Source organism: Nipponia nippon, unplaced genomic scaffold (genome assembly GCF_047370975.1).
Source record: "Nipponia nippon isolate SJK-2023a ecotype South Korea unplaced genomic scaffold, ASM4737097v1 scaffold_7, whole genome shotgun sequence".
Lineage (NCBI taxonomy): Eukaryota > Metazoa > Chordata > Aves > Pelecaniformes > Threskiornithidae > Nipponia > Nipponia nippon.
The window spans coordinates 48,780,431-48,794,555 of NW_028262391.1; the positions used below are offsets into that span (position 1 = coordinate 48,780,431).

Genomic DNA, 14,125 nt, shown 5'->3' on the forward strand with positions numbered 1-14,125 from the left:
AATGAGATTCAAATTCTACTGCTACCTTTAAAATTGCTGAGAAAAAGCAAGTATAAATGGTACCATTTCTCTTGACATGGCACCCACATTGCACACAGCATTACCGAGCTGTTAAGCGGTTTAGAGGTCTTGGAAGGGAGTTCATTTTTTCGTTATGGGTTTGTTTTTTTGGTAAACAATTGTTCTGGTTGGTGGGCGATGAGAGGATACTCAATGTCCTGCTCAGCACCGTACTAGCAAGGCGCCATTCCTCCTGGGCTCGCACACCGACCCCTGCCATTCCTGCGCTGGTGCTTCAGGGGAGACCAGCAGCTCCCAGTACCCCCGTTACACCAGAAGAAAAGGAACACCAGTGGCAGCCACTGGTGAAGCGACAGCGACCAAGCCTGGGGCTTCCCTCGCCTTTTTCTGCCGTAGTTGCACCCCCGAGAGCTTAACGCTGAGGTGAAGACGCTCAAAACTCAACCTGTAACACGTATCGCTTCCCTTCTCCCTCATCCCCCCGGGAAAGGCGGCCAGCCAGGTGTGTCGGCACACCTCCAGCCCTTCCCGGGCGGCGCCGTCCACCCTTCAGCCTCGTCCCTCGGCGGGGCTCTCCGCCGAGGGACGAGCTTGAAGGGGGACAGCGGGGACGGCGCGGCCCCTGTGAGGAGAAGAAGCGAGAAGGGGAGGGGCGCAACGGCCGCGCGCTGGGCGGCCATTGACGTCAGAGAGGGCGGCACATGACCCCTCCGGAACCAATCGGCTGCGCCCGCAGCCGCTCCGGCGAGAGGCTGTCGGCAGCGCTCGCTCCTCTCACCGCCTCCTCCCGCGGCGGCGGCGGTGGCGGCGCGCGTGGACGCACACCCACACGCGCGCACACACACACACACACACACACACACACACACACACACCCCCGCACCCACGGACGCACACCCGCACCCACATACATGCACACGCGCGCCCGCCGCCGCACGCTCTCGCGCACACGCCCCGGGGGGAAGGAAGGAACCGCGGCCGGACGCCCCGCAGCCCCCGCCGCCGTCGGGAGCCCCCACCGCCGCCACCGCCGGCTTTTGTTCGCCGCCCCCGCCGGGAGCCGACCCTGCGCTCGGCCGGCGCCCGCCCGGCAGCATGGACGCGGCGCTCTGAGACCCGCCGGGGGCGGATTTTGAAGTTTGAATAAGGATTTTTATCGCTTCCCTTTCCCCCCTTCCCCCTTCTCCCCCCTCCGGTGCGGTTCAATCCCTTCCCCCATCTTCTCTGACAGGTTTTTTTTCCCCTTCAGCGTTTTTTGTTTTTTTTTTTTTAATCCGCCGCGGGGGGTTGGATTTTTTTTTTAATTATTTTTTATTTTATTTGGTTGTACCCGTCTCTACCGCCCGTAGAGACCGGTCTCCCCGGGCGGCCGCCGCCGAGCGCCACCCCCGACCCGCGGGGCTGCCATGGATCGCACCGGCGGCTCCGGCGGGGGCAGCGACCGCAGGCAGACCGAGGAGAGCAAGCCGCTGCTGGGCGAGATGTCCGCTCCCGAGGGGAATAAAATGGGTGCCGCGCCGTGCCGGAGAGCCCTGCTCCACTGCAACGGCATGAGGTACAAGCTGCTGCAGGAGGGGGACATCCAGGTGTGTGTCATCCGGCACCCCCGGACGTTTCTCAGCAAGATCCTCACCTCCAAGTTCCTGCGGCGGTGGGAGCCGCACCACTTGACCCTGGCGGACAACAGCGTCGCCTCGGCCACGGTAAGAGCCCGGCCGGGCCCGCCGCCACCGCCGCGGGGGGCGGCCACGGCGCGGCCGCGGACCCGGACCCGGACCCGGACCCGGCGGCTTCCCCGCCCCGCGGGGCATCTGCGGGGCCGGAGCCGCCGCTGCGGGGCCGGGGGGGGTGGTGGTGGGGGATGCCCGCGCCTCTGCCGCCGTGCTGCCGGCCCTGCGGGGTCCCCGGGGGGTCGGGGTGAGGGGGGCTCGGCTTGGGAGAATCCCGGAATGCCGGTGGGGCTTGTTTTTTCCTTCTTTGTAATCCTAGGGATATTTAATTTTGCAGTTTCGGTGGTTTTTTTGCGAGCAAGTCTAGTTTTCCTCTATTATTATTATGGCTTTTTTTTTTTTTTGCCTTTTTTGTCTTTTTAAAATTTTTTCTCAACATGACACCGACATGAAATCGCCACAGCGAGCCATTTCTATCCGAAACCAAAGTCGGCAGATATCTGCTGGCACGTTGGCCAAGTTGGAGGTGAGGGAGGCAGAGGATGCTTTTAATTCGAGAGCGAAGGCTTGGGGTTTGCACCGTCTTTGCTCTGCTTTGTTTTAGGCCTGGTTTTGGGGCGCTGATTTGGCGGTCACATACCTTGCCCAGACACTGACGATGTGATCGTAAAATACGGAGATTCCTTCAGGGTTTTCTTCCTAATGGAAAATGATACAAGAGAAAAATGCAAGGTGGTGATATCAACAGTACAAAAGATGTACAATAGACGGATACAGTCTTTAAAAATATGATTTATATTTACACGTACCTCTTAAAATTTCATGGCCAGTATTATTTGAGCATTCGTATAGTATATGATGTGACTACACCCAAATTTTGTCTAATAGCTATTAACACAGCTCACAAAGCATGCTTTACGCTGATTTTTAATCATTCAGTACTTCGATCGTGTCCTTTTTTGATTTATATGGAAAGCTCTCATTTTTCTCAATGGCTTCATTCTGGCCTTCCTATAGGACACTCGTCATATGAGAGTGGATTGGCTTTTGTGTGGATTTCTGTTAATGGTGTATTTAAATGGGTTTCATCCAGTCTGTGCTGTACTCGGAGGTTGGATTTTTTCACACTTTGATACGTGGAGACGTAGCGTGTGTAAACGCCTCTCCTGCATCATGCTCTGCTGTAGAGTATTCAAAGCAGGTTTTCAGTGGGAGCTACTTTAACCTTCAGGTAGGCCAGCTGCCTGTTCTCACGGAGCTCTTTCTTGTGCCACAATGACATCTCTGCTTACCGTTTCCACCGGGCTGTCGAGGATGTTTCCAAGGGAATATTTGCCTTTCTTTGATAGAACTACCGTGTAAAGGGAGAAGGAGGACTCGGTCAAGCATTGCTGGAGAAAACCCCCAAAAGACATGAGCACAAGGAGTTTTTGCAGTTCTTCATTTTATTAAGATACCATCAGCATAGAGGGGAAGTTGAATGTCAGTGGAGATGAGGCATTTTCCCGGCAGTATCCATAGCCGATTATTTCTGAGCAGAGGAGGAGGATACTGGTAGAGAGAGGCACGATCGTGCTTCAGACGTTAATCTCTGCAGTGTGGCAATACTAGGCATGAAGTTCTGTTTGTACAGGAGACGTCAAACTCTGCTTGCTAGCAAAGCTGTCACCAAAGAAACCATCTCTGAAAAAATTTCCAAAATCCTGTGGGGTTGTGCTTTAATTAACGTTGAGGTGTTCTCATTCCTAATTATTTTATGTATATAAATAGCAAGAAGATACTAGGACATTGTACGTACCATTGCAGGCTCCATTTTGTTAAGCAGTGCTCTTCGTGCTTGGTCTTGCGCCTTATCATTTTTTTCCAGCGCTAACTCAGCAAGTAAATACCGTTGTTCGTAGAAATATCTGTGCTTTGTTATTTCAGGTAGCGTCTTTGGTTTCCAGGGAGTAATTAGGGCACTAGGATAAGATCCGCGTTCACTTGTTGCCTGAATGTATGGGTACGTTTAGCAGGTATCTTTCAGACATTGGTTCTATGATATCTAGATTTTACTTTCTTTTAAGCTGAAAAGATGTGATTTAAGCAGAATGCATGGTAGCTTAACCCCCACCCCTTATGGAAGTGGGGTACAGGCTCAATGCCAAAACCTCCTGAAACTGTAGGTAGATATTTAAATGCAACTAATTTGGTTTTCAAGAGCTGTAGGAAAAATATCCATACTGTCCATTGACAGTGAGCACTGGCAGCACTCAACAACTTTGATAACAAGGTCGTTTTTACACATGGGGCTTTCCACAGGCAGGGTGCTTTATGAGCAGCCACTAATTAATCTTCGCATCATCCCTTTGCAAATCCTCTGGCGTGACGAGTTTTACTGCATTCTATATAACATGAATAAAATTGAACAGGGAAATAATATCACTGTGTTTTGCAATTGAAAGCAAAAGTTGTAATGACAGCTAAATCCTGATCCGGCAAATTATGTCCCTGTGTACAGTGGATAAGTTATTTGTTGGTCCTAGGCACTTTCTATCCTTTTTATTGTCACTTGAGACATATATTTGAATTAAAGTCTTCTCCCCTCAAGCTCTTACTTGTCAGTGCATGGGCTGCAATATCGGACTTAGCATTAGTTTGTGTGTGGATTATTCATCTGCAGTTTTTTTCCCCGGGTAGATGCTGTATGTGCCCACATACAAGTGAATAATGAGACCCTACCTACAGGTTTTTGCAAGAGGTAACGACTTCCGTTGTTTAATTAGGCAGTTACATGTTTTGTGCTGACAAGATAGCTTTCCATAGCAGAAGCGCTATGCAAGAATGCAATGGAACAAGTGTTAGGCCGTCTTATTTTAGCAAAGTTTAGGGAGGAAAAAAAGAATGTTCTCTACCAAGTGCTTTTCCTGACATTATCACAAGTGACTGCTTCAATTAAAATAAGTCCATGTTAATAAAAAAAGAATAATAATTATATTCTGAATTGGTATATGCGCTCAGTTAACAAATGCAACGGTATTAGCTTGTGGAGTGGAGAGACCGATAACCGTAGGTGTTGGGACTTTATCTGATTTATGTGTTGTTTCCATTGTTTGTTTCATGTTTCTCATTTCTCAAAGAATAGGTTAAACATAGTACAGTTTCACCATTACAGTTTCACTCGCATCTTGTCCAGGCTTTCATTCTGGTTAAGGTTTTTTTGGTGAAAGTAAATACGGATCTGTAACTTTTTTTTTTTTAAATGTAAATGCTAAAGTCCCAGTAGGAAATTTTGATACTTACAAACTTTGTTTGGCAGACAACGGCTTGCCTGGGGATGAATCTGACTTTCTCCCCCATGGGAGGAATAATGTTTATTTTATAAACACCTACCAAACTAAAATGTAGCACCCTTACTAATTTTTTTTCCAGTGAGATCTGTCCTTGCACAGCTTGAAGGGCAGTGATAGTAAAAACAAAGACAGAAATAAAATCTAATTTAATATTCCTTATGTGATTTTTTTTTTTTTTGGTGTGAAGAATAAACCTATGGCTATCTTCACCAGAAATGTTAAAATTTAATTTTCAGTAGTTTATAGGTAGCTGTCATAACTGAACTTCTGTGCCTTTAACATCCTTCTGCCTTGTCCCTTTCACATGTCTGCTCTGCTTCTCTCTTTCATTGTTTTTCTTGCACCAGTTGGGAGTAGATGTTTGGGACAAGGAGTTTTGAAGTACTGGGTTGCAAGAAAGGCTTGTGATGCATATGTATGCGCAGCGGACAAGGAAAGACTAAATAAGCGATTCATTTTTGTTGGCTAGGGATGACCTCTCTAATTCCCGTCTGGGAAGATAAGACATAATTGAAACCATGAAGTTATTCATTAATATCCCTCAAGGAGGTGGAAACTTTGGCTTTTCATGCCCATTTCTCATTACTTGGTTTTGCCTTGGCAGGTAAGTTGAGTGTAATGTAATGTTATATTCAAAGCTGGTGGCAATCCTGAGAAGATTTCAGTGTCTTTTAAACTTGCTTCTGTACGAAAGCAATGTATGGGGACAATAGTTTATTGACGAGCTAGCTAATCAGAAATATATTTGAAACAAGAACGTAAGTGGATTAGGGAGCTGCATTTATATTTTCTTCTAGAGACAAGAACATACCCAATTAATATTAAATGAGGCAGGGCAGGATGATCTGTTTCAAATAGGAGAAGTGGAGTAGAAAATTGTCTTCTAATTGTTTTTTTAAAATTGAACAATTCTGCTACTGCATGTGTTTCAGCACGCTATTACATGTCTTTCCTTCCTTCTTTTGGTAAAGATAGAGCAAAAATTCCTATCAAGCTGGACTCATTGTTTACTTTAGCACAGGTTCCCATTAGTTAGAAAAACACGCTTTTTAAAATTAAATTTCCCTTGAAAAACAATGAGCTCAAGTGGGAAATATTATGCAGAGCTCAGAAGTTTCAAAACAGTCTTGTAAGAAGAATTTTTTTAAAGCTTTCCTGGAAAAGGAATATTGTAGCATTATCCAGATTCCAAACAGAATGATTATGAATTATCTATAATAATAATAAAAAGTAAAGTAAACAGTCTGTTTGGTAAACCAAGCGCTGTCCTTAAGTCCTGTGCTATTGATGCAGCTCTACGAATGTGACTTAAAACTAGCTTGGTGGGCCTACCATCATTATGTGTGTAAATAAGTATGAACACATAAATAACAAAGCAATTTAAGATCATTTTTTTGATCCCTTATAACAATGGAATGCTAAATTACTATTTAAAAATCATATTTCTCATTTTTTTTACTGTTGCAAATGATTGTTTTCATTTGACAAGAAGTGGTACGTATGGGGTTTGAGTGTACGTGCTTTTGCCTATTCTGGGTTACCCTGTTGCTATCTATCAGGTGTTTTCTTCAGGCACATCAGAAAGAGCATTGAATCTCGTAATCTGCATACAACCCATGATGATTTAGAATTCTCTGCAAATTGAGAACAAATTGCTCCATGTTATCTCTGCTGCTGAAATTGAGATTCTGTTTCAGAAGTGAAGGAAGGCACGCGCCTGCATTAACGAAACCCAAATTTTTCTGAAGACTCGGTGATTTAATGGAATATTACTCTGTTGTGACAAACTAATTTTATTGCTGTATTAGTTTGTAGCTTGGCATAAGAAAACCTAAAATGATATTTCTTTTAAAGCTGTTTAATGCCTATCAAACATACCTTTGAATATATAGTTCCTACAGTGGTTAAAAAGCATATTTATAAGTCAGTAGTGTTAAGGTACGTGTTTATATGTCACAGAGCTTATATAAAATATGAAAACAGAAGCTATATTCATTGATAGAGAGAGAGCTCTTAAGGCTATTAGTGTTAACACCCAGCCAGTAAATTTTACATGTTTAAGAGCATAAATAAAAAGGATACTCAGAAATACTTCTGCCTCATTTTTCTTTTTGGCTGGGGAGTAAAGATGTGGTGGTAATAGTCCCCCAGAGGAAGCTTGTAAATTGCCTGTGGCCCTCAATGGGGAGCTGATCCTGCATCAGAGCAGGGACTGGAGAAGCTCAGCAGCCTTCGTGGAGCTGCGAGATCGTCTTTATTTTTTTCTGTAGTGGAACATCGTAACTAGTGATGGGAAGAGTCTGCTAGATCATCGAAGTCGGGGTGTGGTCCTTCTGGGAAAGGGCGTACTGCCCAGAGAAGTTGTGGATGCCCCATCATTGGCAGGGTTCAAGATCAGGTTGGACGGGACTTTGAGCACCCTTATCTAGTGAACGATGTCCCTGCCTGTGGCAGAGGGGTTTGACTAGGTGATCCTTAAAGGTCCCTTCTGACCCAAACCATTTTACCCAAACCTGATTCTATGATTCTGTGAAACACAAGAAGGACGTTCAGATTTTCAGAGGTGAAAGGCTAGGTTGAGGGTCCCATCCGCATCGATGTTCCAGTTTGCAAGCTGAGGTTTGCGTCGTTAGCAAGAGTGAGAGAACAGAGGCTGAAGCCTTGGTGCCACCAAAATCATGGACAGAACTGTGTGCACTGAAGGATGTTTTTGGAGGAAAAAGGTGTAGGTTTAGTACATAGGGAGGAGTAATTTTTTGGTACTGTTTAATTTATTGCATATAATTTGTTCATACTTTCGAAGTTCCTAAATAGCAGGTGAGTTTTAACATGATACAATAAAATGACTTCTCTCATTCCCTTCTATGCTAGTAAGCATGGCTGGACTAATAGGGTTTTACTCATCTCCCCACGTAGGGTTTATGAAAGAGGAGACCTACCTCAAATAGTTCAAGCCTTTTGGAGTCTTTAGAAGTAATTAGATTGTGGGTTGCCTGGGTAGATTGTGGCTTGTTTATTAGTGTTTTGAGCAGTGCTAGTTGCATCAGTTCTGTTCTGCATCTGTGTGTGTTTATAGATATGTAGTGCTTGATTCCATAAACAACCGTGTGTTTGAAGATGATTGATACTTTAGCATGTATAATCCGTATAAAGCACTTGTGCATCTATGTGCACTCAATAAAATAAGTTTTTTTGCACAGTCTGATGCAGTGTTATCAGCAGTGGTGCTGTCTTAGGTAGTCCTGGCCTGTGCTGTTCATTTCTGCATCTGTGCCATACCGCGTCAATCTGTCTTTCGTATGTGCTGAACAGTTTGCAGGGTCAAGTTGAGAAAATCTGTGTGAACTGGCTGGGGAACACTTTCTCTGTTTGAACATTGTGCAGATTTGTTGTCTTTTAACTGGATCAGGGAACTGATCTGTTTCAGTGTATAGTCCGCCAGACTGTTGAGGAAGAAGACAGAGGGAAACATGGTAGGCTGGAATTGCTGCCAAAAACAATGTATTATTAAATCATTGCGTAAAATTTTCCTGTTTTGCACAATATTTAAGAATGCAGGGGCAATACCAGGAAAAGGAAAAGACAATTGAAAAGCATACATTATAACCGAACACGTCAGTGGTGAGTGAAGTTTCAGCTCTTGTGGTTGTGGAGGAAAACATGAAGAAGTCAAAACCAGATTCTAAACTAAAAGGCCTTCACTTCATAGGCTTAAAAATCAGGAGAATTTAACAATGCTTTCTAGGTTTTGGAGGAGGGGGGGTCTAGTTTTGGGGTTTGTGGACATTTCATGTTACCAGTACTGGCATTTCCAGTACTTCAAGCGATTTCTTGACTTTGCCTCTTGGGCTGTTCCATGACTGATGGGACAGGGCCAACAGAGTGGGAAAGACAAAAGCAGGTAACATGCCAGGTCACGGACTGGTGTTCAGGGCATGAGTTTATGGTGAAGGCTATTTCCTTCTACTTTAATCTGAGTTTTCAGTACGTTTTTAAATAATTTTAAGTCTTCTACCTTTTTTTGAGAAACTTAGGAAAAAAGGCATCTGTGTTTTCTGGATTCGAGTGTGTCTGCTAGATGTGTGCCTGTTACTAATTGAGCTCAAGAAACTCGTCAAGTTGCAATGACTAACATCGGAACTGGAAGTACACTCGGTCACGTACATTCTTGGTCTCGCTCCGTTGAAATCAGTAGGGTAATTTGAGGAGGGGGATTACCATTCATTGCTTGTAACATGAATGGCAGGATGTGCTGTTCGGAAAGGCAGAAAGGTTCAGCGAAAGATTGCCGTGCAGCTTTCAGGTTGGCTGCTGGTTGGGGGAGATGGCTGACTCCTGTTAGGCTTGTACGGCTCTCTACAAAATAGAGCCCTGCTTTTTTCCTTTGGTTGGCAGATCTCGAGGTGTTGAGCAGCCTGCACTAGGAGGAGTGGCTCTTTTATGAGCGAGAGGCTTGCTGGAAATTTCCCTGTTAGGTAGAACCGGTATAGAAGCTGTTGCTATTTCACCCATTTTATGCCAACGCTTAGACAGGACTATCCTGTTGGAAAGTTAGTTTGTGACATTACTTTTGTCTATGGGGAAACCCGGGGCTTAGGACAGAGAAACTAATGAGGACTTGCTCCCTGCAGTCTGAAAGCCCTGGCAAGGAGAGCAATGAACATCTTCAAGGCATGACAGACCATGGGACCAAGTGCTTCCTCTGCGCCTTCATATCCTGCAAAGCTGGGGAAAATGCATGTGATTTGCTGCAGCGTATTGATGTTCAATTATTCAGTAGAGTCGTGGTGGATCAGCAAATGTAATTACTGACAGGGCAAGTGTGTGTTTCTTGGTTTGGGTTTTTTTTGTTTGTTTGTTGTTTTTGGGTTTGTTTGTTTGTTTTTTTAATTCACATCCCCGTAGCTGAAAAGTCAAGGTACTGTGGGAGGAGAGCAAGCCGATGTCAGCGATGCAGGGAAACACGATCTAGCTTGCTGAGCGGCCCCGGGTCAGGCTGCACCAGGGTGCGCGCCCTTCTGCTGCAGGATTCCTGGAAAGGTCCTGCCAGGCACTGCTGCTGCTCCGCGGGGCATGTGCCGGCTCCCTCCTGCCTCTCTTCCCTGGACAATAGAGGTTTATTAAGAAAAAAATGCTGCTTGCTGCAAATTGATCTCTATTCCTCCATTTGGTCTTGAAATTTGCTGAAATACTCCTGTGGTACGTGGTCCTGGCTGAACCTTGCATGAGAGCGAATCCTCTACAGGGGCGGTTTCTCGGAGGCATAGGAAGATTGTGCTGTTGCTTCTGCTGTTGTCTTGCTTGATATTTGCATCTGTAGCAATTTTCACTTTGGAGGCAGTGGCAAAGAGTGAGGTTTAAAATGGGATAAGCCTTTTATGGGCCCTTGAAGTGTCTCTCTCCCTTGTCTGCTCCGAATTACCACTTGTTTCAGGGGTAAGAGCTCTTGCACTTTTCAAAGTATGTTGCAGTTTCCCTAAAGCTCTTGTTCCTGTGACCCAGAGATTGTATGATTTTCTCATTAGATGAAAAATTTAAAAGGAAAAATTGCTTTCACTCTCATTGAGGAGAAGAGTAATAAACAGGGCTTCAAAAAGGATGAATAAAAAATGAATATCCAATGCTTCTCAAACTCCAAATCTCTAATTTTGTGATACTAAGAATGGGGATGTCGAATGCTTGGAACTATCTCTAAAGGGCTTTTGCTTCTTGGATTTCCAGTGCTTAAAGAAATGCTGAATAAAATAAAATCTTTTTTCTCCTTTTGAAAAATTTAAAACTCAAATCTTAAACCACACAGAAATGGATTTAGGTTTTGTAGGATTTTGCCAACAAATATGCCACATGCGGTACAATAAATGTTGCCTGAAGAAAGCTGAGATTAAGCTAAATCAGAGGGTATTTTTGAGAATGCATAATGGTATTCCCAAATATAATTTTTTTTGTCTTTATATATTATTTTTCTTAGGCCTAAAGAGAAACTGTGTTTGCAAGTGATATTCAGAAATAATATTTTTTTCTCTTATAAATCAGTTGTACATATTTTTGAAGTGTGCATACAGATGTCTATGCATGTTTTATGGATGATATTTCTGGTGATGTTAACCCAAAGGTAAAGCAAGAATTTTGTAAACAAAAGAATCACCTCATTCTTTATTTGTGTCTAGACACAAATAACATCTAACTGAGCAAAATTAGGTAATCGCATGTACAGGTAGACAGTTTGGATATTTTTTAAACGAAAAAAATTTTTTTCCTAAATCTCCTGCAGATACCCATGGTGTGTTCCCAACAATATGTTTCAAACAATATGGAGCAGATATTTCTCAATGGTAAAGCTGTGATATTGGTATTTTTTACATGGCGGTGGCCCTTTCCTCCCAGTCTTTGTCTGTTTTGGCTGTTTGATTATAAGCTTTAGGGATCGGCAGGTGTCTCTTAGCATGTCTGGTTCCTGTTGTAATAGGGTTCTGTTATACCACGGAGTTTTTTGTTGCTACTGTAATACAATTAGTGCGTATTGTGAGCAGGCTATGTTTTTGCTCTATCTGTGCAAGCAGCTAAAATAAGACTGAATGACTTTGTTATCCATTTTCAGGGATGGGCATTATTAATAGTAAAGTAGAAACTGCTTTAAAAAAAAAAAGTTTCTGAAACTTGCCAAGTGGAATCCAACTTTTTAATGAAAATACTAAGGGTGTGTATGTTTTTTCCATAAATATGAATGTCTGTTTGACCTTCTGTGAACAAAAAAAAGAGGGATTATTTTTGGCCTTTAGAACAATCAGAAAAAATGATTTTTGGATGATAGTATAATGACTTCATTCTACAAGTCCTTGGGTTTCAGCTTCACTGTGCTTCATCTGTCTCGAAGTGTTTTATGGTCAGTGCTTTTATACATGTGGAAAACAGAGACAAATAAATGTAGATCAGACTTCTCAGACATGTCTGCTACTGTTGGTTCATGGTTAATTTGCAGTTCCTTCTCAGTTGGTGTATGCATCTGTGGTTCACTCTGGAGTGTCTTAGGTTGGACACCAAGAATTGGTAGCATGTCCTGATAGTATCAGCTGAAGTGCCCTGCCCTAATGTTCATGATAAATCTCTGGTAGGAGTTGGAGCAGAAACGGAATTTCTTTGCTTTGGCTGCCAGGCTGCATCTTCCCTCCTGATTTCGATGGCTGTTCGTTTTCTTAATGATTGTAAATCTCATTAAAAAATCAGTGGAAGTGTGGGAGAGTGACTGACAGCAGAACGTGGCCCAGGGTGTCGTGCTCTTCTTGCTACCCTTCAGTCTGCCTGCAAAGAAAATCTCTGTCAGGGAACCAGGTGCCAATCGGTTCAAGCCTCTTGCTTTCTGCGGTGTGCGTGCTTTGTGCATTCTCCTGATAGTCCCTTCTGACAACCTAGCGCTTTGCTTTTTCTTTAGAGGCTGTTAAGATTGAGAGAGTAAGTCAGGGAAACCTTGACTGCACTGAAATTTTCAGGATGAGAGTGATCTTGCAAAATTACTGTAGAAGTAGGGTGTTGCGATCCGTTTTTGAAAAAAGGTCAGCAGTTCTTTCGCCCTCTCATACCTTGGATTTACTGTACAAACTTTTTGATGCTGAGCTCTTAAATTTAGGAATCGCTTGAGAAAAATGTGATTGCAGAAGCATCTCAAAACACCATGTTTCTCTCTACTACAATGTAAGCTGTGAGAAGGTAGGAAACTGAAAGTAGAAAGTTATGTGGACTCTTAAAGAGTGGATTTACGAGCCATTGGCGTAAGCTGATGCAGTTCTGCAGCTTTTTTTCCGGTAGCTATGCAGTTATTCTAGTTGGGGATCTGAGTGTCGAGTTGTTCCTGGCAGCTTGAAAAGGTAGTTGCACAATGAGAGATTTTTTTGCCCTGGCTGTTACAGTGCCAGGCAGGGCGTTGGATGTCAGTGACGGAGAGTTGTGAGTGCGTGCCTTCCTCGGATGCTCTGACTGTCGCTAAGGTGTTCTGTCATCTGAACAGCTCGCTTAGTATGTTGGCTCTGAGAAACAAAGGGGGGGGGGGGCAAAACTGTGCAAGGCCCAGGGATTCTTTGAAGAACATCATTAATTTTCACAGCTGAGGAGATTTCCATCTACTTTGATGGACTGTGTTGAATGAGATCCATCCGTGTCCTTGTCCTACTGCTTCAGTATTCAAATGCCCGTAGTTTGAGTACCTTTTGATTCCTTGCAGAAGATGAATCATGTTCATTGAAGCAATCACGTTCCCTATCCAACAGTGACGTAGAACAGAGAGGTTTATTTTGGATGTCTGGAGAAAAAGAAGGCAACATCATGTTGCAGATGTTGTTCAGTCATTGGTTAAACCAGAAGAAAATCTATGCAATTGCTGTAAACTACTACTGTTAGTAAATAGGTTATAGTAGCATGATTACGGGATTGGAAAAGGAGCTTCAGCTTATTCTTTCAGTGCAGGAAGACTGATATTTCTTCGCATATTCCTTACAGAAGGAATAGCAACTCCAGCTGTGTAGTGAGGGCTCGAAGTAGTATTCCCGATCTTTTTTGTTATGAAGTGCAGCCACTTTTCTTTGCTGGTATATGGAAGTGAGGAGCATTGATGAAAGATATTATGCAAGTGCAAATTATTAGTCATTATTTTGTTTAGCTTTTTTTCAACTCTTCTTTCAGATCCTTTGGGTTCTTTTTTTTTTTTTTTCTTTTTCTTTTTTTTGGTCACTGCTATTATGGTGACTTTTGAGGAAAGTTTTAAAATTTTTAACTAAAAAGTAGCCTGACATTCAGAGGCACAGAACAGGCTTTTCCTCCTCTCCCCGAGGAGCAAGCGGCTTGAGTGCAGTCCTGGCCCTGAAAATCCCATCTACTTTGCAACCAAATAATGTGGACATGGAAGAAAACATAAAACTTGTGCTGGCACAGAACTTTGTTGCTGAAGGTGAAAGTACGGACACAGTCAACATGTCTCGTCTGACTGAAACCATGTTTTCTAAGGTTAGTTAATTCATCTTTTGTGATTGCTATGAATGAAACAGGAAATAAAGCTGGGAAAGCTTGAAATTAAATGAAATGTGCAGGACCAGACATGCACTTTGGTATTAG

General features: G+C 43.6%; 1 protein-coding gene across 1 annotated transcript in view; it reads left to right on the forward strand.

Moving 5' to 3' along the window:
• Window positions 1-797: 797 nt before the first annotated feature.
• CMIP (c-Maf inducing protein) overlaps window positions 798-14,125 on the forward strand; it is a 140,055-nt gene continuing 126,727 nt past the window's right edge. The window contains exon 1 of the mRNA XM_087740165.1: window positions 798-1,724. Coding sequence (XP_087596291.1) covers window positions 1,428-1,724 — 297 coding nt within the window. The 5' untranslated portion in view covers window positions 798-1,427. The remainder of the gene's footprint in view (window positions 1,725-14,125) is intronic.